This window comes from Mirounga leonina, unplaced genomic scaffold, assembly GCF_011800145.1.
Source record: "Mirounga leonina isolate KUSES-001 unplaced genomic scaffold, KU_Mleo_1.0 Mir_128, whole genome shotgun sequence".
NCBI classification, from domain to species: Eukaryota; Metazoa; Chordata; class Mammalia; order Carnivora; family Phocidae; genus Mirounga; species Mirounga leonina.
In genome coordinates this window covers 6,395,548-6,416,017 of record NW_023270320.1, presented here as the reverse complement: position 1 = coordinate 6,416,017, position 20,470 = coordinate 6,395,548, and the positions used below count along the sequence as shown (strand labels likewise).

Sequence of the window (20,470 nt, the reverse complement as noted above, 5' to 3'; positions counted from 1 at the left end):
TTGAAAATGTGTTTTCATGATCCTTTGTATAAAACCCTTCTCTCTGGAAGCTTGTATGATATTTTTGTCCCCTGTGTTCTGAAATTTCCTAACAGTGTAGCTTTGGTGTGGGTCTGTTTTTATGCATCTTATTGGGCACATTTCATTCTGGAAACTCATACCCTAAGTCCAGTGACATTGTCTTGATTTTGTTAATTTTCTGCCTCATCACACATCACCCTCATCTGTTAACTCTTTCTAGAATTCCTGCCGTTTCTGTTTTAGACCTCTTAGACTGTTTTTTTTGTTTTTGTTTTTTTAAGGGAGAGACTGGTGGGTGGGTGGGACAGAGGGAGAGAGAATCTTAAGCAGGCTCCATGCTCGGTGCAGAGCCTGGCATGGAGCTCAGTCTCACGATCCTGAGATCATGACCTGAGCCGAAATCAAGAGTGGGCTGCTTAACCCAGTGAGCCACCCAGGCGCCCCTAGACTGGTTCTTTGATTCACTTTGCTTTTTTACTTTTTGTCTGCTGTACTTTGCGGGAGGTTTACTCACCTTTATCTTCTAAATCTTCATTGAGTTTTACATTTCTACTATATATTTTTAAATTGTAACAATTTTTTTTTGTTCTGTGTTCCTTTATGGAATTCTGCTTTTGTTTGTGGTTGTAGTATCTTTTGTCTCTGAGGACTATTAATGATAATTTCTCAGTGTTTCCTTTTTACTGAATAATGGATTTCCTCTGTAATTGCTTTTTCCTTTCTTTTTTATCTCCATCTTTATCATATTAGAGATATTTTCTCAGATGCCTGTTAGTTCTTGGTTGTGTTTTGCAGTATTATACTGGAGACCCAAAATTGTTCCTAGAAAATGCTTCCTCACTATTTCGTTTTTATTTTTTCATAATCTTTGTTAGAAGGGAATAGCTCTTTTAAATCTGAAATTAGGAAGGGAGGATTGTCTGAATAATTTTCATTCCTGTGTGTAAATGGGAGGTTTTATACTCCATGTGGCTTTTCTCACCAGGAGTAGTGGGCACATTTGTTGTCATGAAATGTAAGGCAGAGGAGGTACCAGCTCTGAGAGTGAGGATTTAGAGGTTTCTGGGATCAGGGCACATTTTCTGTCTGCCAACCCTTAAATGTCCTTTTATTTTGCAATATATACTTTGTCTTCATAGGCTAATGTGAAGAGTAGTATTGTCTGATAAATTATAGGACTCCTAGTTACATTTGGATTTCAGAGAAATAACAAATCATTTTTTTTAAATGATTATGTTCCAAATATTGTGTGGGACATACTAATACTAAAAATGACTGTTTTCCTGAAATTCAGATTTACTGGAGGTACTGTATTTTTTGAAGTTTTGAGATACTTGTAGATTTCCATGCAGCTTTAAGAAATAATGCACAGTTTTCATATACTCTTTACCCAGTTTCCCGCAATGGTAATATTTTGCAAAACTTCAGTGTCAAACCAGCATATTGACACTGATACTGTCAAGAAAGAACAATTCCACCACCACATTTATTCTTACTGTTGACCTTTCACAGGCACACCTACTTCTCCTTTCCCACCACACTAAACCTGTGGCAATCACTAATCTGTTTTCTATTTCTGAATTTCGCCATTTTGAGACTGTTATATAAGTAGAATTGTACAGTAACCGTTGGAGATTGGCTTTTTTTCACTCAGGATACTTCTCTTGAGAGGATTCATTCAAGTGGTTTCCTGTATCAGTAGTTCTTTTTTATTGCTAAGTAGTAGTCTGTGATATGGATGTACCACAGTTTAACCACTCACCTATTGAAGACATCTGAGTTGTTTCCAATTTGGGGCTATTATGAATAAAGCTGCTATGTACATTCATGTACAGGTTTTTGTGTGGACATGGTTTTCATTTCTTTGGGGAAACATGCCCAGGAATGCAGCTCTGGGCCATAGTGTAGTTGCATGCTTAATTTTGTAGGAAATTACCAAACTTTTCTGGAGTGGCTGCACCATTTTACATTCCCACCAGCATGGATGAATTTCTCTGCATCCTTGCCAGTATTTGATGGTGTCACTATTTTTTATTTTAGGCGTTCTGATAGATGTGTAATGATACCTCATTGTGGTTTAATTTGCATTTCCTTAATAGTTATCATGTTGAACATCTTGGCATGTGCTTATTTGCCACCTGTGTATTCTCTCCCGTGAAACGTCTATGTGTGTCTTCTGCTCATTTTAGGGGGATTTATTTTAATACGCTTCTTACTTTAGAATAGTTCAGATTTACAGAAAATTTAGGATGCTACAGAGTTCCTTTATACTCCACAGTCTATTAACAATTTAAATTAGTATTATACATTTGACACAATTAATGGACCAATAAGGATAGATTCTCATTAACTAAAATGGCTGTGACAGTTTCTCAGAGTTTCCTTGTTTTTGGTGACCATGACCGTCTTGAGGAGTACTGGTCAGATATTTTGTAGACTGCCCTTCAACTGCGATTTGTCTGATGTTTTTTCATATACATTGGGGCTGTGGGTTTTTGGGAGGAAGACCACAGAGTTAAGAGTCCATCTCATATCAAATAACTTATACTGTTGATGTTAACCTTAATCACCTGGCTGAGGTAGGGTTTGTTAGGTTTCTCTACCATAAAATTACTTTCTTTTCCCCTTTCTCATACTGTACTCTATGGAAGGAAGTCATTATACACAGTGCCATGCTTAAGGAGCAGGGAGTTATCCTCCACCTCGAGAATGTTTATCTACATAAATTATGTGGAATTTCCCTGCAAGGGATATTTGTCTATTCTCCCATTTGTTTGTTTGTTTAATCAATTTATATCAGTATGGGTTCATAGATACTTATTTTATACTTTGTGTTATAATCTAATACTGCCTTATTTATTTTGTTGCTCAGATTCTTTTGCTTTGGCCATTGGGAGCACTCTCAGTTGGGTCCTTTTGACATACCCCCATCATTGTGTGTGGCTTTTTTTTTTTTTTTTTTAACCCCCTTCTCTTACTTTCTGGCACTAGAAGAATCTCCAGGCTCATCTTGTGTATTTTCTGTTCTAGTCTTAGAATCAGTTATTTCTCCAAGAAGTCCTGATTCCTGTTACTAAAAATGGTATTGAAACCAAACTTGGGCTCCATCGTCTTCACTGCTGAGTTTTGAAAATTCTTCATTTTCTAGAGACAAGTGCCTTGTCAGATGTGTGGTTTGCAAATATTTTATCCTGGTCTGCAACTTGTCTGTTCATCCTCTTAACAGAGTCTTTCCCAGAGCAAAAGTTTTTAATTTTGAAGTAATCCTATTTATCATTTTTTCTTTTTAGGGAATGGACTTTTGATGTCAAGTCTCTCAGAACTTCTGGTTTATTTAACCCTAGTTCCTGAAGATTTTCTATTTTTTTTCTAAAAGTGTTACATTTTACATTTGTGTTTGCTACATTTACATTGGCTCTGAAGGGAAGGAAAAATTCTTCCTCCACCCTCAAGTTCTTCCAGCTGGGCTAAGAATTAAATTTACATGGGACAGATTAATAAGAGAAAAACACCAAAGTTTTATTACGTGTGCATGGAGGCCCAATAATGAAATTGAGATCTCAAGAAGTGACCAAGGCAGGAAGTATTTATACTTTTTTGACAAAGAGACAAATTTGTGAGGAGTTGACAGGACAAAGAAAACTTAACTTCAGGAGGTTCAATTAGTGAGGAATTCTAAACAGAATTTGGGCTGTGGTAGCCAATTAGTAAAAAGTAACAAGGGTTGTTTACACAGCCTTCTTGGCTGTAAATTTCCCATCTCTGGGTGATAGGGATGTCTCTTGTACCTCCTGGTGCAGGGAGGTACCTTTCCCATGGGAGACTTATTTCCTGCTTTCTGGGGACAGAGGAAGGTCTGAGTGTCCTTGCACAGCCTGTCTCTTACGTAACTTTTATTTTAAAAGATTTTATTTATTTGAGAGAGAAAGCATAAGCAGGCAGAAGGGCAGAGAGAGAGGTAGAAACACTGCTGAGCAGGGAGCCCCATGTGGGGCTAGATTCCAGGATGCTGGGATTATGACCTGAGCCGAAGGCAGACGCTTAACCAACTGAGCCACCCAGGCACCCCTTAAGTAACTTTTATTTTAATAATTAATATGCCAACGTGGCCTATGGTAGGGCCGCCTGCCATCGGCCCCTACAGCTCAGTCTGACAACCCTAGCCAACAGGAAGCCTTGGTTTGATGGAAACCTCCAAGAGCTAGAGGAGAGCCAGTTTGCTGCACAGCTTAAAGTGAAGTTCTCAGGTTATCAGTCTCCAAAACAGCTCTCATTGCAGGAAGACAGGAAGATCATAAGGGAAGCATAAATCATTTTCCTCAAAGTAAAAACATTCTATTAAAACTGAGGGCAGGAACTATTTGATTGTGGCTATAAAGTAATACAATGCATTTTCATGAATGATTTATGGACTTAACAAAAATCTCCCAACTTTGGGTTGGAGAACATCACACTATTAATCACTAAGGTTTCTTCTAGTTCTATCATTCTTATTTTATAAACGAAGTTAGTGGTATAGCCAAAATTATAGCTCAGGTCTTCTATTTCTCGATTTAAGCACCTTGCCTCATAGCAGTAGCCTGTATATTCTAGATTAAAATGTAGATTCATGACCCCTCTGATTAAACTCTTGTAGTTAATCAGAATGGCCGTTGGATCTAAAAATCTACATTTTAAAGAATTTACTTAGTGGGGCACCTGAGTGGCTCAGTCGGTTAAGCGTCTGCCTTCGGCTCAGTTCATGATCCCGGGGTCCTGGGATCGAGTCCTGCATCGGGCTCTCTGCTGAGCTGCTTCTCCCTCTGCCTGCCACTCCCCCTGCTTGTGCTGTCAAATAAAATAAATAAAATAAAATATAATAAAATAAAAATAATCTACTTAGCATATTCTTCCATTCATTGAAGTTTGAGAATCACTGTCACAGCCTGAAGTCCTGTTGTTATTTTATAGTCAGAACATCCAAGACAACTGTGGAGTGTTCTCTACTTGGGATGCCTAGCTGTCCACCAGGGATTGGGGACTCCTGCCTCCAAAAACTATATATCCTTATACCTAATGCCTTCATGGGCACTCAACACATACATTTTGAATACTGAAATATGCTTTATTTTGGAAAGAAATGGGAATTCAAAATCGATGCCTCACAATTTTTCCTACTTTGGATATGAAATCCAGTTGTTTTATGACCTTAGGCTCCTGCTTTTGCTTTTTAGGCAACTTACAGGCAATTAGCATTATCTTTAGTATTAGAGCATGGAGTCAGCAAACTGCCTAGCACTAGAGACCAAATGTAACCTACTGCCTGCTTTTGTAAACAAAGTTTTGTTGGGACACAGCCACACTCATCGCTTTACCTATTGTCTCTGGCTGCTTTTGTGGTACAGCGGGAGACCTGATTAGTTGTGACAGAAACTTCATGGCCCAGAAAGCCTGAAATAGTTATCTGGCCCTTTACAGAAAAAAGTTTGCTGCCCCCTCCACTAGAAGGAAAAAGGTAATTTGTTTCAGATTTTGCCTTCTTAAGGTTTTTTTTTTTTTTTTTTTTTTTTCTGGTAAAAGATCTGATGTACAACTGCTAACAACAGCCAGTAAAAATTAAGTGGGATTTTTTTTTTGAGCGATATATCATAAAATATTCTCTTTTTCTGAACCTACCTACCTACTGAGCCTTTTTGGGAACCTAAAATTTATAGTGCTTAAGGCAGTGTTTCTCAAAGATCTCAAGTAGATCCCATACTATCTGCCTTTAAATCATCTGGAGTGCTTGTTTAAAATGCAGATTCCTGAATCCCACCAAAAACCTACTGAATGAGAATTTCTGGGGGGTATGCTTGGACATCTGATAAACTCCCTCTTTTGTAACTATCAATGTATCTGGCTCCTGTATCTGTTATGACACTCAAGATATATTTATTTGTTTACCTGCTTGTCTCTTAAGACTGTGAACTCCTTCAGGGTAGGTATTGTGTTGTTATTCATTACTTTTATATTCCAAGCTGCAGGGTGGGCACATTTAATTGCTGTAGTTCTCAAAGGGTAGTCCACGCATGCTGGGGGTCATTTCAGGGATCACACAATCAAAACTATTAATACTAAGACATGATTTGCTTTTTTTGCTGTGTTTCTGACATTTGCACTGTTGATGCAAAAGCAATGGTGGGTAAAACTGCTGGCACCTTAGCAAGAATTAAGGCAGTGGAAATAAATTGTACTGTCAGTCATTGTATTGTGCACTGCCATGCGTTCCTAATAAAAATAGTGCCCATTTCACTTAAGAATACTGTTCATGAAGTAAAAATTATTAATTTTATTAAATATTAACCCTCGCATTCACATCTTTTTCATATTCTGTGTGACAAAATAGTATGCCTAAAACAGTTCTGCATCCTGAAGTATGCTGGTCTGTTGAGGAAAAAGCACTTAACAAGTGATTTGAATGGTAACTGCACTAGCTACTCTTTTTTTCATGGATCATTTTTATTTAAAAGTATAACAGAGAACTAAGACTAGTCAGATTTAGTTATTTGACAGAGCCTGTCTTGAAAACAAAGTGAGCTTGTTAACTTCAAGGAAAACAACTGACAGTATTTGTTGCCAATGATAAAATGTGACCCTTCAAGAAAAAAGCAGACTTTAAAGAACTTTTATTTACTAAGAGCTTGACAGCTTCCCTGTACTTAAAGGCTCTTCTAATGAGACCGGTGGTGATTAAAAAATATATATATTGTATAATGAAATGTGTTAACATTTGGAAGACTGAATAGCACAGTGAACTGGTATTTTCCAAATAACCAATGTTTGATGTCATAAATCATGTATAGGTAAAAGAGCCATTCAAAGTGCAAGATAGACCAATGGATTTTAATGTATCAGAGTACAAAATATTCACTGATATGTTTTCAGATTCCATATTGCAACTAACTTTTAAGAAGCCACTATTTGTTGAATTTTATCTGAAGAGGCAGTTAAAATACTTCTTTCTCCAACTACATAGTTGAGGGAAGCTGGGTTTTCTTCATATACTTCAACCAAAACTAAAGTTGTAACAGTTTGAATGCAGAAGTAACTATGAGAATCTTACAATTTTCTACGAAACCAGACATTAAAGAAATTTACAAAAATGTAAAGCAATGTCATTCTGTCCACTGATTTTTTCATTTTTGAAAAGTTATTTTTCCGTTAAAAAATTTATTGACAAGAAACGGGTTTTTAATTTTATTTTAAATAAATTAGTAAACATTTGAATTTGTTTTAATTTCTAGTAAACAGTGATAGATATAACCTACATAAACAATACACTTTAGGGTCCTCAATAATTACAGTGTAAAAGGTTCCTGAGGCCAAAAAAGTTGAGAACAGCTGTTATGGATACAGAGATTTGGAGATAGAGGACCTAAATTCAAGGTCTGGTTTTGTCACTTAGAACTGAGTTTAGGTAAGTTGCTTACGTGCAGCTCTGAAGACAGACACTGTGTTTGCTGTTTTGGCTCCATCACTTGCTGACAGTATGACTTTGGATAAGTCATTTTACCTTTGCAAATAGGGAAAACTATAGTCTACTTCAAGTTGTGGTGAGGACTAAATGGGATTACACTTGTAAAATGCTTACAAGCCTACCTAGAAGTAGTAAGAGCTCAGTAAATGCTAGCTCCTGTTAGTCTGTGATATTAGCTAGTCATCTGACAAGATTCTATAGAGAATGGGACAACTCTGGCATTCCTTACCCTGTCCCTGGAGAGCGGAAGCTTTTTAGGTGTTGTAAGTTTCAGAACGTATAAGTAAACTTGTGGATATTTGTGTGTGGCTGTTAACCTGTAAGAGAATTCATGTGTTATAAAAATTCTTTTTTCTCGGTTTCTGAAGAAATAACGAAACTGAAAAACATCCCTGAATCCTTGCCCTATAAACTAGTTAGAATATAGGCAAGCGTCTTACTGAATACTCAAAGGAGCTGAGGTCTTCCAGAAAACTAAATACTCAGGAGAGTAGGGCAGGGCCATTAGCTTCATGACTGTGGGAAATTCATTTTAACTTTTCACCTCAATTATGTCATCGTGTTTGGACAAAAATATCTCGTTTCCAACCTCTCGTGCGGCTTTTAAATCTGGTGAAGCTCACCTCTACATTTTTTTACACGTATCTTTTTGGCAGCCTCGAAATCCTAAGAAATGTAAGGGGGAGGGGGCAAAGCCCCAGAGATAAACTTTCTTCTTCGCAAATGCCAATAGTATCCATTTTCCTCCACACCCAGAAGTGGAAGCTGCTGCTAGCGCCCTATGGTCTAATTGCTCACTAGGGGCGTGGCATCTGCGTCTCCCTCGGGTTCTCCGCATCTTTCCCGGCCCTTTAGTACAGTTAGCCAGAGTAGTACGAGGGTCAACGCGCCTCTTTTCCCATCTAGTCTACCGAGTGAGGAGGCATGGCTGGTTAATTCTGAAGAAGCTTTCTTTCACTGAAACTCAAAATGCTCCCTTACACCTATAATGTCTTATACCCCATCCCGCCTTTCAAAGACCTCCGACCTCAGACGGAGATTCCGCGCGCCGGCTCAGAGCGGAGGGCACGCCCCACGCACCGCCCGCACGGCCAGCGCTTCGGCTCCCTGCCCGCAGGAAGGAGCCACGTCTCGCGCGATTCCTTCCACCTCTCGCGACACTTCCTGCCAGTGTCCTGCGGCCCTCCTTGCCCCACCCATCGCTTCCACGCCGCGGTCCTCGCCACCTCACCTTTGCTGTCGGTAGCCCGAGCCGCTGCTCGCCCGCTGGGAGCGCAGTGGAGCCCAGTGTTGGGCACGAGTCCGGCGGGGCCGCAGGCTCCGCCCTGCTGCGCCCCGCCCCGCCTGCGCTCGGGGGAAAGACCGCCCCGGGGACATGTCGTGCCCCCCTCAGCGAGGGCAGGAGTGTGTGAAAGGCAGCGGGGCTGTCAGGTGAGCCCGTGGTGGCGTGTTGGGGTGGGCGGCTGGGCGGAGGGAGGCCCCACTGGGCTGCGGGTTGGAGGCACTGCGGGATGGGGATGCCGGGAGCGGAGGAGGACGCGATGCCTGAGGCAGAGAAGGGAGGTGGTGGGAGAACCACCCCGGGGGGGTGGGGGTGACCTCGGTCCGGGTGAAGCGTCCAGGCTTCCCTTTGTACGGACTGCGTTCTAAGGCACCGGCAAATTATCTTGTTCCCTCGGTGGCTCCGCTCCTCTCTGCAGGGCTGGAAGCGGGAGGAGGCAAGTCCCCGAGCTCTGAAGTCCCAGATCTGGGCGGCAGGAGGCCCAGGGTCGTGGGGGAGAGGGACGCGCCAAGGTGGCGGAGGTAAATTGGTGCTAGGAAAAAGGATAAAGTGGCCGAAAGCCGGGCGAGCGTTCGCTCAGAGGAGGCCAGGTGTTTGCCATCCGGCTGCGCTCGGTGCTGAGATACCAACAATGCTCACTCCCCTCAGGTTGAGTACACATCGGTGTGTGCAGTGTTCCTTGCCAAGTGGTCAGAGTGTTGGAGGGGTAGGACCATATAGGTCAGAGTCGTCTTTGAGAGAAGGAGGCTTTTGAGGTCACTTGTTACTTTTCTCCCGAGACTTGGACGGTGTGAGTGGGTGCGCGAGTGCGCACAGTGGCTCAAACTAGGGTTCGTATTTTCAGAATTCGTGCCCTAGTCGCTAATTAAGTACACTTCAAGGATCAATAAAAGGGGACAGACAGGTTCTTCGGACGCCTGGGTAGCTCAGGTCATGATCCCAGGGTCCTGGGATCGAGCCCCGCACCGGGCTCCCTGCTCCGCGGGAAGCCTGCTTCTCCCTCTCCCACTCCCCCTGCTTGCGTTCCCTCTCTCGCTGTGTCTCTCTCTGTCAAATAAATAAAACCTTAAAAAAAAAAAGGTGACAGGTTCTTAAGTGAATAGTTTTACTTTCAATATTTTAAGATTCCAGTGATCACGTAAGTGTGTAATGATAGGGGCCTGGAGCCTAAAATCTAGGTGTTAAGACAGTTGGAGTAAATTTTTTGCCTTTAGCAATAGACTTAGATGGAAATTGGGGTAGGATGTTTTGTTGCAATCAAGTTTTTAACCATATGTTTCTTCTCATTCTAGGTTTGTCTTTTTTTAAAGTTATTTTAAGTTCATTTTTTAAAAAATTGTATTTATTTGAGAGAGAGAGAGTGAGCAAGAGCAGGAGCAGGGGGAGGAGCAGAGGGAGAGGGAGGAGCAGACTCCCCACTGAGCAGGGAGCCCGATGCCATGCAGGGCTCATTCCAGGACCCTGAGATCATGACCTGAGCCAAAGGCAGATGCTAACTGACAGAGCCACCCAGGCGCCCCTCTGGTTTGTCTATATGAAAGCCATGCAGTTTTCTGAGAGAATTGGGAAATCAGTGTAAAGTGGTTGGTCTGACTATAAAAAGCATTTTGTTTAAAGCTCCCCCTCAAATCCAGCTGTTAATTTATATGTTATTTCTTGAGATTTTTTTTCCCAGAAATGACACCTTCAAGTGACCAGTTGTGTATGTGTGTGTGTGTGTGTGAGGGAGAGAGAGAAATTTCACTGTTAATAGAAGAAAAATGATTTTTCCTGATAGTTTTCTTATATCTTGTCTTTTAGAGAGCAAAATGTCATCAGCAGAATCACACCAGGAACAATTGTCCCAGTCAGATCCATCCCCGTCACCAAACTCATGTAGTTCCTTTGAGCTACTAGACATGGATGCTGGCAGTTTGTATGAGCCAGTTTCTCCTTATTGGTTTTATTGTAAAATAATAGATTCTAAGGAGACATGGATTCCTTTCAACTCTGAGGATTCACAGCAGCTGGAAGAGGCATATGGTTCTGGTAGGATGAAAATGATGACTTTTAATAGATTAAGACTATTTCTCTCAGTCTAATGTAATAGTTCTTATATTGAGTGCTATTAAAAATATTAGATTTTTTTCTAGTTTTCTCTGTAGCATATTTTGCAGTTCTCTCTTCTATAGCATTTTTATATAGAAATAGAAGTTTTGTACTACTAACCAGTCAATTTGTAATATTTAAGAATTTGGTCTGTATTTGAAAACAGTACTTATTATAATTTCTGCGTAGTTATCTAATAATATTTCTTTTTTTTTTTTAAAGATTGTATTTATTTGAGTGAGAGAGAATGAGAGAGAGAGAGAGCACATGAGAGGGTGAGGGGGGGAGGGTCAAAGGGAGAAGCAGACTCCCTGATAAGCAGGGAGCCTGATGCAGGACTCGATCCCGGGACTCCGGGATCATGACCTGAGCTGAAGGCAATTTCTTAACCAACTGAGCCACCCAGGTGCCCTCTAGTAATATTTCTTATGTTCAGCATATGTTTCAGTTTTTGTTTATGAAGAATGGGGGCATGTCACATTGCAAAAGAATGAATTCTTTAACTTGTCACTTGTTTTTTCTTCTTTTATGAAATAAGAATGACGCGGTAACTGTTTTATCATCATCATGGTCATGGTTGTTAATTTACTTTTTGGCTCCTCAAGCAAAAAATTCAGAAAACCCTTATATACTTTTGTTTGTTTAATGGGGCACGACTGTCTCTCAGAAAATGAACAAAACAGTGTTGGGGTATTATCTTTATTATGTATCATTAAAACCAAGAATGGTTTTGATAGCTTGGGAAGTAGTGAAAAAATGCAATTCCGTTTTGCTTAATGTTTAGCCAAGTAGAAAATGTTCATTCTTATGCTCATACCATTATTTAGAGTATAGCTCAGAATTGTATTTTGGGAGATTTATTTTTATATATGTACTTCTTTCCCCCTTTCCAATCCTTGATAGGAAAAGATTGTAATGGGAGAGTTGTCCCCACTGATGGGGGCAGATATGATGTGCATTTGGGAGAGAGGATGCGGTATGCTGTATACTGGGATGAGCTAGCATCGGAAGTGAGACGATGTACCTGGTTTTACAAGGGAGACAAAGATAATAAGTATGTTCCCTACTCAGAGAGCTTCAGCCAAGTATTAGAGGTATTTCTTTGACTCCTTTTCACTTATTTTCATTTTTTTCTTCTCTTATTTAATAATCTTTTTTTGTGACTTATTTTTGTGAAATTTCTAGAAAGAGTTTGGTTCTATCTGGATCACATGTATATCATTTCTTTTGCAAGTTAGTTTCAAGATAAAGTAGTTTTATTTTCAGATTTTAAATTACTATGTAAACTGTTATGCCTTTAAGTTAAAATTTTTTCCCTAATGGTGATCATTGTTAATAATATTTAAATTATGACCACAGGATTGGTCTTTTCAGCCTTTTATTTTTCTGGCTCTGGAAACAGTCTGAAATTTGGTTTCTTTAAATTGGAGTAGACCTTAGTACTATTGGAAGAAGTATATCAAAATGTGAACAGTGATTTTACCCAGTCTAGATGATAAAAGTAGGCGTGAACTTTTTGTTGTTCTATACTGTTATCTGTTGTAATTTTAAAAGCATTTTCAAATATTTGATAAATCGGAGTCGGATATTCTTATGTAATTGTTTATCTAGCAGTATTCTTGTAAAAAAAAGTTCAATTTTAATAGAAAAGCTATTAGAGAAATCTAATGAAATGTGTTTTCTCTTAAGGAAACGTACATGCTTGCTGTAACTCTGGATGAGTGGAAAAAGAAACTGGAGTCTCCCAACAGAGAAATTATTATATTACACAATCCAAAGGTAAAGCAAATTAAGCCTTTCTTTCATGTGGGATTAAAGGTTAATTGCATTCCTAAGGAGAACTTAATTGGTTTCTTTTTCATAGGGATTCTATTTAGGATACCCTTTGGAAATTTTTACATTGCATTCACAATTATGAAACTTGTAGCCACTGCCACTATTTTTTACCTCCTTCACCTTATACAAGAGAATTTTCTTAGAGAAAATTATGCCACTGTAGATTAAGAATATCACTGACATATTATGGGGGCATATTTTACATGTGTAGGGTATTACTGAAAGATCTGTTAGCCTGATTTTTTTTTTTTTTTTGGCTTTATTGAGGTATAATTGACAAAGTCGTAAGGTATTTAACATGTACAACATTGGCCTACTGTATTTTCAGGGTTCTCATTTCAAGCCATCAGAGTTGCATATCAAAACTCCACTTGAGATCTGACTATGTATTCTGTTTTGAAAGACATGTATGGTGTCCCTCAGCGTGTATAAATAGAGATGTCTATAATGTAGAATATATTTATTGCTCTGATCTTTTCTATTTAAGCTTATGGTGCATTACCAGCCAGTTGCAGGGTCTGATGAATGGGGTTCAACACCCACTGAACAGGGTCGACCAAGAACAGTGAAGAGAGGGGTTGAGAACATCTCTGTTGACATTCATTGTGGTAATGTTGTTTATTTTTTCTTCTGATATACTTATTTATGACTTAAATTATGACCCTTTTTCTATGGTTTTGGATTACCTCAAGGCTTAAAAATGATTTAGTCATATGGGCTTTTTATGAGTTAAGATTAGCATCATTTCATCTACTAAGAATCTTTTTTTTTTATTGATTGATTGATTTTAGAGAGAGGGAGCATGCAAGCGGGAAGGACAGAGGGAGAGGAAGAGAAATCTCAAGCAGACTCTTCGCTGAGTGCGGAGCTGGAGGTGGGACTCCATCTCATGACCCTGACATCACAACCTGAGCCGAAACTTAGTCGATTGCACCATCCAGGTGCCCCACTAAGAATCTTAATAGATATAAAAATCTGTTTTAGGGCGCCTGGGTGGCTCAGTCGTTAAGCGTCTGCCTTCGGCTCAGGTCATGATCCCAGGGTCCTGGGATCGAGTCCCACATCGGGCTCCCTTCTCTGCGGGAGGCCTGCTTCTCCCTCTCCCACTCCCCCTGCTTGTGTTCCCTCTCTCGCTATCTCTCTCTCTGTCAAATAAATAAATAAAATCTTTAAAAAAAAAAAAAAGAAAACTGTTTTAAAGTTGCTAAGTATATATATTGTGGAATAGGTAAAATTTGGCAGTACTAATCAAGAAGTCACTTGGTACAAATGAACTGATGTAGTTCTAATTTTAAGAAGTGTGATTCCACCTGTTTGATTAAAAATTAATTTCTGGTAACTCCTGTTCTTGAAGATTGTGAACTAAGGAAAGCTTCTTCGGTAGAACTTTGATGGTTATCCATTGCTAGTATCTAGCTAGGGCCATTTATGGTTGGTTTTGTAATATGTTTAACTGGATTATAAAATTCCTTTTATCTCTGAGAGGAGATGGCTTGTCTTAGACTTACTATACTTGTAAGTCTTAGACTTACTATAATTTAAAAAGATGAGTTTGGGGACACCTGGCTGGCTCAGTCAGAGGAGTATATGACTCTTGATCTCAGGGTTGTAAGTTCGAGCCCCATGTTGGGCATAGAGATTACTTAAATAAAAACTTAAAAAAAATAAAAACTAAAAAGATGAGTTTAAAAATTTAGAGTTTATATACACACCATACATTATTGGTATAATTGATAAAAATGGAATATTAGATAAAAGTATCCTACCAATGTTATGCTGCCTGAATTTGATAACTGTAGTTATTTAAGAAAATATTCTTAGGAAATACATATTAAAGTATTTAAAGGGTTAAGTATTTAAAGAGGTATGATGTGTGCAGTCTGATAATATATGCAACCTGCTTCCAAATGGTTCAGAAAAATAAATATGTATAAACACATACACATAGAGAATAATAAAGCAAATGTAAGATTAAAGTTTTGAATCTATAAAAAGTATATAAGAGTGTTCATACTATTCTTTCATGTTTTCTGTAAGGTTGCAGTTATTTCAAAACAAAAAGTTTAAAGCCTGAAAAAATTTTTTACAGATTTATGTCAAGATAAATTAGAAACACAGTAAAATCACTATATTTTTACTAAGTAAAATATAGGACTGTTTTGTGTCCTTTAAATGATCTGCTTGGGGGCACTTGGGTGGCTCAGTCGTTAAGCATCTGCCTTCGGCTCAGGTCATGATCCCGGGGTCCTGGGAATCGAGCCCCACATCGGGCTCCCTGCTCCGCGGGAAGCCTGCTTCTCCCTCTCCCACTCCCCCTGCTTGTGTTCCCACTCTCGCTGTCTCTCTCTCTCTGTCAAATAAATAAATAAAATCTTTAAAATAAATAAATAAATAAATAATCTGCTTGGGGAGCCTGAATGGCTCAGTCGGTTAAGGGACCGACTTTTTTTTTTTTTTTTTTAAAGGTTTTATTTATTTATTTGACAGAGAGAGGGAACACAAGCAGGGAGAGTGGGAAAGGGAGAAGCAGGCTTCCCACCAAGCAGGGAGCTCGATGCGGGCGGGGCTCAATCCCAGGACCCTGGGATCATGACCCGAGCCGAAGGCAGACATTTAACGACTTGAGCCACCCAGGTGCCCAAGGGACCGACTCTTGATTTTGGCTCAGGTCATGATCTCTGGGTTGTGGGATTGAGCCTCTGCTGAGTGTAGAGTCTGCTTGTCCCTCTCCCTCTGCCCCTCTCCCCACTTCTCAAATAAATAAATAAATAAATAAATTCTTAAAGAAAATGATCTTCTGTTTTAATTTACCCATCTTTATAGCCTATTCTTTGTGAATATTTGACTATAAACAGAATATAAGACTAGTTATATGAAATAATTTTTCTTTTTAATTTCATTTACAGGAGAACCTTTACAAATAGATCACTTGGTTTTTGTAGTCCATGGGATTGGACCAGCTTGTGATCTCCGCTTTCGAAGCATTGTACAGTGTGGTAGGTTTGCAAAGCATGTAAGATTAAATCATTTAAGGGGAATATTAGTGCTCCTGTAAGCTGTTGTTTTTAGTCTTTTGTCTTATCTGCATAATAAGATTTGGAGAGATAAAGACAGGTGGCCAAGGTAGTAAAGCTTCTTAACTTAGACCTAAAGTACTAGTAAATTCCTTAGGCTAATAGTTTATACTCTTAACTAATAATTCTTGAATGAACAAGCCCTTAATCCTTATAAAATTGTTTTATGAATGTGATGGTCCTCTTTCTAACCATTCCAAATTTAAAGGGAACCAAAAAGATGTTATCATTTATTTTTTATTTTTTAAAAGATTTTATTTATTTATTTGACAGAGAGAGACACAGCGAGAGAGGGAACACAAGCAGGGGGAGTGGGAGAGGGAGAAGCAGGCTTACCGCGGAGCAGGGAGCCCGATGTGGGGCTCGATTCCCAGGACCCCGGGATCATGACCTGAGCCGAAGGTAGACGCTTAACGACTGAGCCACCCAGGTGCCCCGATGATATAGTTTAAATGAATAACAGAACCAACAATCATTTTTGTAATTCATTAGTGTGGTAAAGCTCTTGATATTCTACTTAGAATATTTAGGTCATTAGTATAACTTGATTTTGAAAGGTAGTGTGCTCTAAAACTTAATTGTACATATTCAGAGTATGTACCGACTTGGGAATCTTCTCCTACTGGGTAATGCTTCTAAGTGTAAACCTTCTGGAAGGTTAAGAGACTGATGTAGTATGAATTTCAAATAGCAGTTGTTTTTTTTTTAATCTAAAATATTGGTTACTGGTTGTTTGTAAGAACCAGAAAGTTAGGAATCTAACTGTAAGGCCAATTGACACAGTCCTGGGATTTTTTCCTTTTTTAAAAAATTGAAATCGTTCCCATGACACAGAAGTTTTGAAGTTAGCTTTTCTTTAGATAAAATGTTTTTTATAGTAAAGTTCTGTGGTAAAGGAACAGCTTTTGTGCACTAATAATATTTCCTGAACACTACTTTGCTATTTTTGACTCAAGTAAATATGTGTTCTAAGCAAATGGAGAGAGTATAATTACATGATCTATTGCATCCTTATTCTGTGAATTCATTGCTTCCCTGGTGATGCATAAGTTAATTTCTTTTCCAGTTAACGATTTTCGCAGTGTTTCCTTGAACCTGCTACAGACACATTTTAAGAAAGCCCAAGAAAATCAGCAGATTGGGAGGGTAGAATTTCTTCCAGTCAACTGGCATAGTCCTTTGCATTCTACTGGTGTGGATGTGTGAGTAATACCTTATGTCTTTGAGTTGTTAACTAAGATTGTAATGCGTTTTCTGATCATTGATATGGTTGGGATGTTTGTGCTATAGCTGATTATATAGAAATTTGTTCAGTGAGAAGTTTTTTATACTTCTATGTCTTTCTTAGAGATACATTATTAAATGCTGACCAATCCCTTGGTTTAACTAGCCTGATTAGGAGTAGAGAACTGTGTGTATCTTCTAGTATGTTTTATTAGCTCATTAGTATCTACTATTACAGCTATATTATTTCTTTAGCATTAAAACCAAACATTGCTTTCTTCCTATAGTGTATAAGCATTTCGATCTTTAGATGTCAAAGCCAGCCTACCTCAAGATGTACAAAGTATTTTGTTCCTTTTGTGATCATGTTTAGATAATATTTGTCCGTGTTGGGGAAAAAAAAGGAAATCCCCAAACATTAAATTATTAGCATTTATAACTTGAGGTATAATTCGTATAACTTTTAAGTGATGGCTTTCTTAAGTTACAAACCCAGTTTTGTTTGTAGGTTTTATGGTAATGTCAGAGAAGGTTGCCTTATGTTAAGGGTATTTTGGAGAGCTATAGGCTCTCCAGAAAGAAGTGTGTTCATAATATAGTTCCAGGGTAGAATGGCAAATGCTTTTCTGGAAGATAAAGGAAATAGTAGTATTTCCATGTTGGTCTTGAAAATGACTTTTCTGATTCTGTGTCTCTCAGTTCTTAATACTGTATGATTTGAGCATATTCCATGTGCCAAATGTTGTATTGTGTTGCTAGTTATGGAGTTCACATTCTTCATGTTTGAGCTAATGCTAAGAGGTTCCTAAGGGCAGATTGCCTTCTCAACTACAGAAGCTCTTGAATCTTTGAGGACTCTTTCTGGGTATTTTGAGAAAGCTTTAACTGGAAGTTGATTTGGATAATGTCAGCATGGTTTTCCTTTTTGAGATATGAGTTCTGTTTGCCTTTGGCATCTGGCAGTCTCACTTTCTTTCAGCTTTCAGAAATTCTGCATTGAGAAAGGGAGCTGATTCATTTATCAGCTGACTTGTGATCAAAAAACCTTAATGCTGAGAATTCTAGAAAAATCATCTTGTATTTTCTGTCTTTAAAAATCCTTTATTATATAGGGCGCCTGGGTGGCTCAGTTGGTTAAGCGACTGCCTTCGGCTCAGGTCATGATCCCAGGGTCCTGGGATCGAGCCCCGCATCGGGCTCCCTGCTCGGCCAGAAGCCTGCTTCTCCCTCTCCCACTCCCCCTGCTTGTGTTCCCTCTCATGCTGTCTCTCTCTCTCGTCAATTAAATAAATAAATAAAATCTTTAAAAAAAAAAAAATCCTTTATTATAGAGAATTTTGTAAAAAAAAAAAATAGCTTATATAAGGAATCTTCACGTACAGATTATGATTACCCAGGGCAAACAAGCCTCAACACATGGCCAGTTCTGCTCTATCCATTATTTTTCAACCTCTGTCTACTGCCCATCCTGCCACCATATTATTTTTGAACCAGATCTTAAGATACTATATCATTTCATCTATAAATGTTTGTTTGTATATCGGAAAGAACTTTTTAAAATATATTAACCATAACACCATTATCACATCTAAAAAAATTCTTTTTTTTTTTTAAAGATTATTTATTTGAGAGAGAGCTTGCACGAGCAGGGGGAGGGACAGAAGGAGAGGGGACAAGCAGACTGCCTGCTGAGCACCGAGGCACCCCTAAAGAAATTCTTAATATCAGCAAATATACAGTGTTCAAATTTCCAATTGTCTAGTAAATGTTGTAGTATATATATATATACACACACACACATTTTATTTATTTATTTAGGTTAAAGATTTTATTTATTTATTTGACAGAGAGAGATTGAGCACAAGCAGGGGGAGAAGGAGGTAGAGGAAGAAGGAGACTCCCCACTGAGCAGGGAGCCCAACACAGGGCTTGATCCCAGGACCCTGGGATCATGACCTAGCTTAAGGCAGACGCTTAACTGACTGAGCCATCCAGGAGCCCCTTGTTGATATGTCTGTTAAGTCTCTCTTAATCTCTTGATTACCTTTCCATCTCTTATTTCCTTGCAATTTATGTATTGAAGAAACTGGTGTTTGTCTTGTAGAGTTTCTCACTAACGTGCTGATAACATCGTTTTGACGTAATTAGACATGTCTGAGTCCTTTATACTTCTTATTATAGGTACTTGTCTCTTGTATCTTTAAATATCTAAGTCTAAGCTTGAAGGCTAAGCTGGGTAATAACTTAGAGGAAGTTATGGAATGTATTAGGTTTTCTGCTTAAAATACCTTTTTTTTTTTTTTTTTGTCAGAGATCTGCAGCGAATAACTCTGCCCAGCATTAACCGCCTAAGGCACTTTACCAATGACACAATTCTGGATGTCTTCTTCTACAATAGCCCCACCTACTGTCAGACTATAGTGGACACAGTTGCTTCTGAAATGAACCGAATATATACACTTTTTCTTCAGAGGAACCCTGATTTCAAAGGGGGTGTATCCATTGCCGGTCATAGTTTAGGTAACAAATTAATTCCGTGTGACCAGAGAGCACTATCACATATTAAGGACACCTGTTTTTGAAGTACTATGTCTTTTATCCATATCAGATTTAGAGGTCTAGAACTGGTCTGTGATGAAGAATTTGGAAGGGGTTGGAAGGGCGGTGGTGGATTGGAAAGAAAGACTTCCTGCTTCATAGATTTTGCTACATGGGTATTTGGCTTAATACTTTTTGTATAAAAGCTATGTAGTGCCAATACTTAGAAATTGTCCTTTCTTCTATTTTAGGTTCGCTTATATTGTTTGATATACTAACAAATCAGAAAGAATCTTTGGGGGATATGGACAGTGAAAAGGTAATTTAGATATACAGATATACTTCTCTTGTACTATTTCTTGGGACAGATTTTTAGATTTTAGACTTATTTTTTTGTGAGTTCTTCCTGGACAGGGCTTTATTTTAGACTGTTTTATGTCTTAAACACTCTTTCCATAATAAGAACTCAATAAATGTTTTGTTAATGAAGATGAAGAAATACTTTGATAATCATTTATTTAAAAACATTGTTTCATCTAAAGTTGCAACACTTAGAGATTAACTACTTAATTTAAATTTTGTACAAATTACAGTTTATTTAAAGCTAAGTATATCTTTATATAGAACTCTTATATAGTACATTATTTTTATTGCTAGTAGTACTAATACAGGACAATCTAAATGAATTTAGAGAATATGAGCTTTACAACTTAATTTTTAGGATGCACCAAATATTGTCATGGATGAAGGAGACACACTGACACTAGAGGAAGGTTTGAAGAAACTTCAACTCTCTGAATTCTTTAATATCTTTGAGAAGGAGAAAGTAGATAAGGAAGCTCTGGTAAAAATAATCTTTTAAAACTTTATGCTATACTATTTTTAGTATTTTTATGCTTATTTTCATCTTAC

At 38.5% G+C, this 20,470-nt stretch overlaps 1 protein-coding gene across 3 annotated transcripts in view; it reads left to right on the top strand.

Moving 5' to 3' along the window:
* LOC118009960 (phospholipase DDHD2) overlaps window positions 1–20,470 on the top strand; it is a 67,735-nt gene that overhangs the window by 31,486 nt on the left and 15,779 nt on the right. For 2 of the 3 annotated variants that reach the window (XM_035004024.1, XM_035004025.1), the window contains exons 6-14: window positions 10,599–10,826; window positions 11,790–11,980; window positions 12,576–12,665; window positions 13,210–13,330; window positions 15,629–15,718; window positions 16,863–16,998; window positions 19,332–19,540; window positions 19,810–19,877; window positions 20,280–20,402. In XM_035004024.1, coding sequence (XP_034859915.1) covers window positions 10,599–10,826; window positions 11,790–11,980; window positions 12,576–12,665; window positions 13,210–13,330; window positions 15,629–15,718; window positions 16,863–16,998; window positions 19,332–19,540; window positions 19,810–19,877; window positions 20,280–20,402 — 1,256 coding nt within the window. Of the gene's footprint in view, window positions 1–8,692; window positions 8,948–10,598; window positions 10,827–11,789; window positions 11,981–12,575; window positions 12,666–13,209; window positions 13,331–15,628; window positions 15,719–16,862; window positions 16,999–19,331; window positions 19,541–19,809; window positions 19,878–20,279; window positions 20,403–20,470 lie in introns of those variants that run through there. The other variant, XM_035004026.1, reaches the window with a different exon arrangement.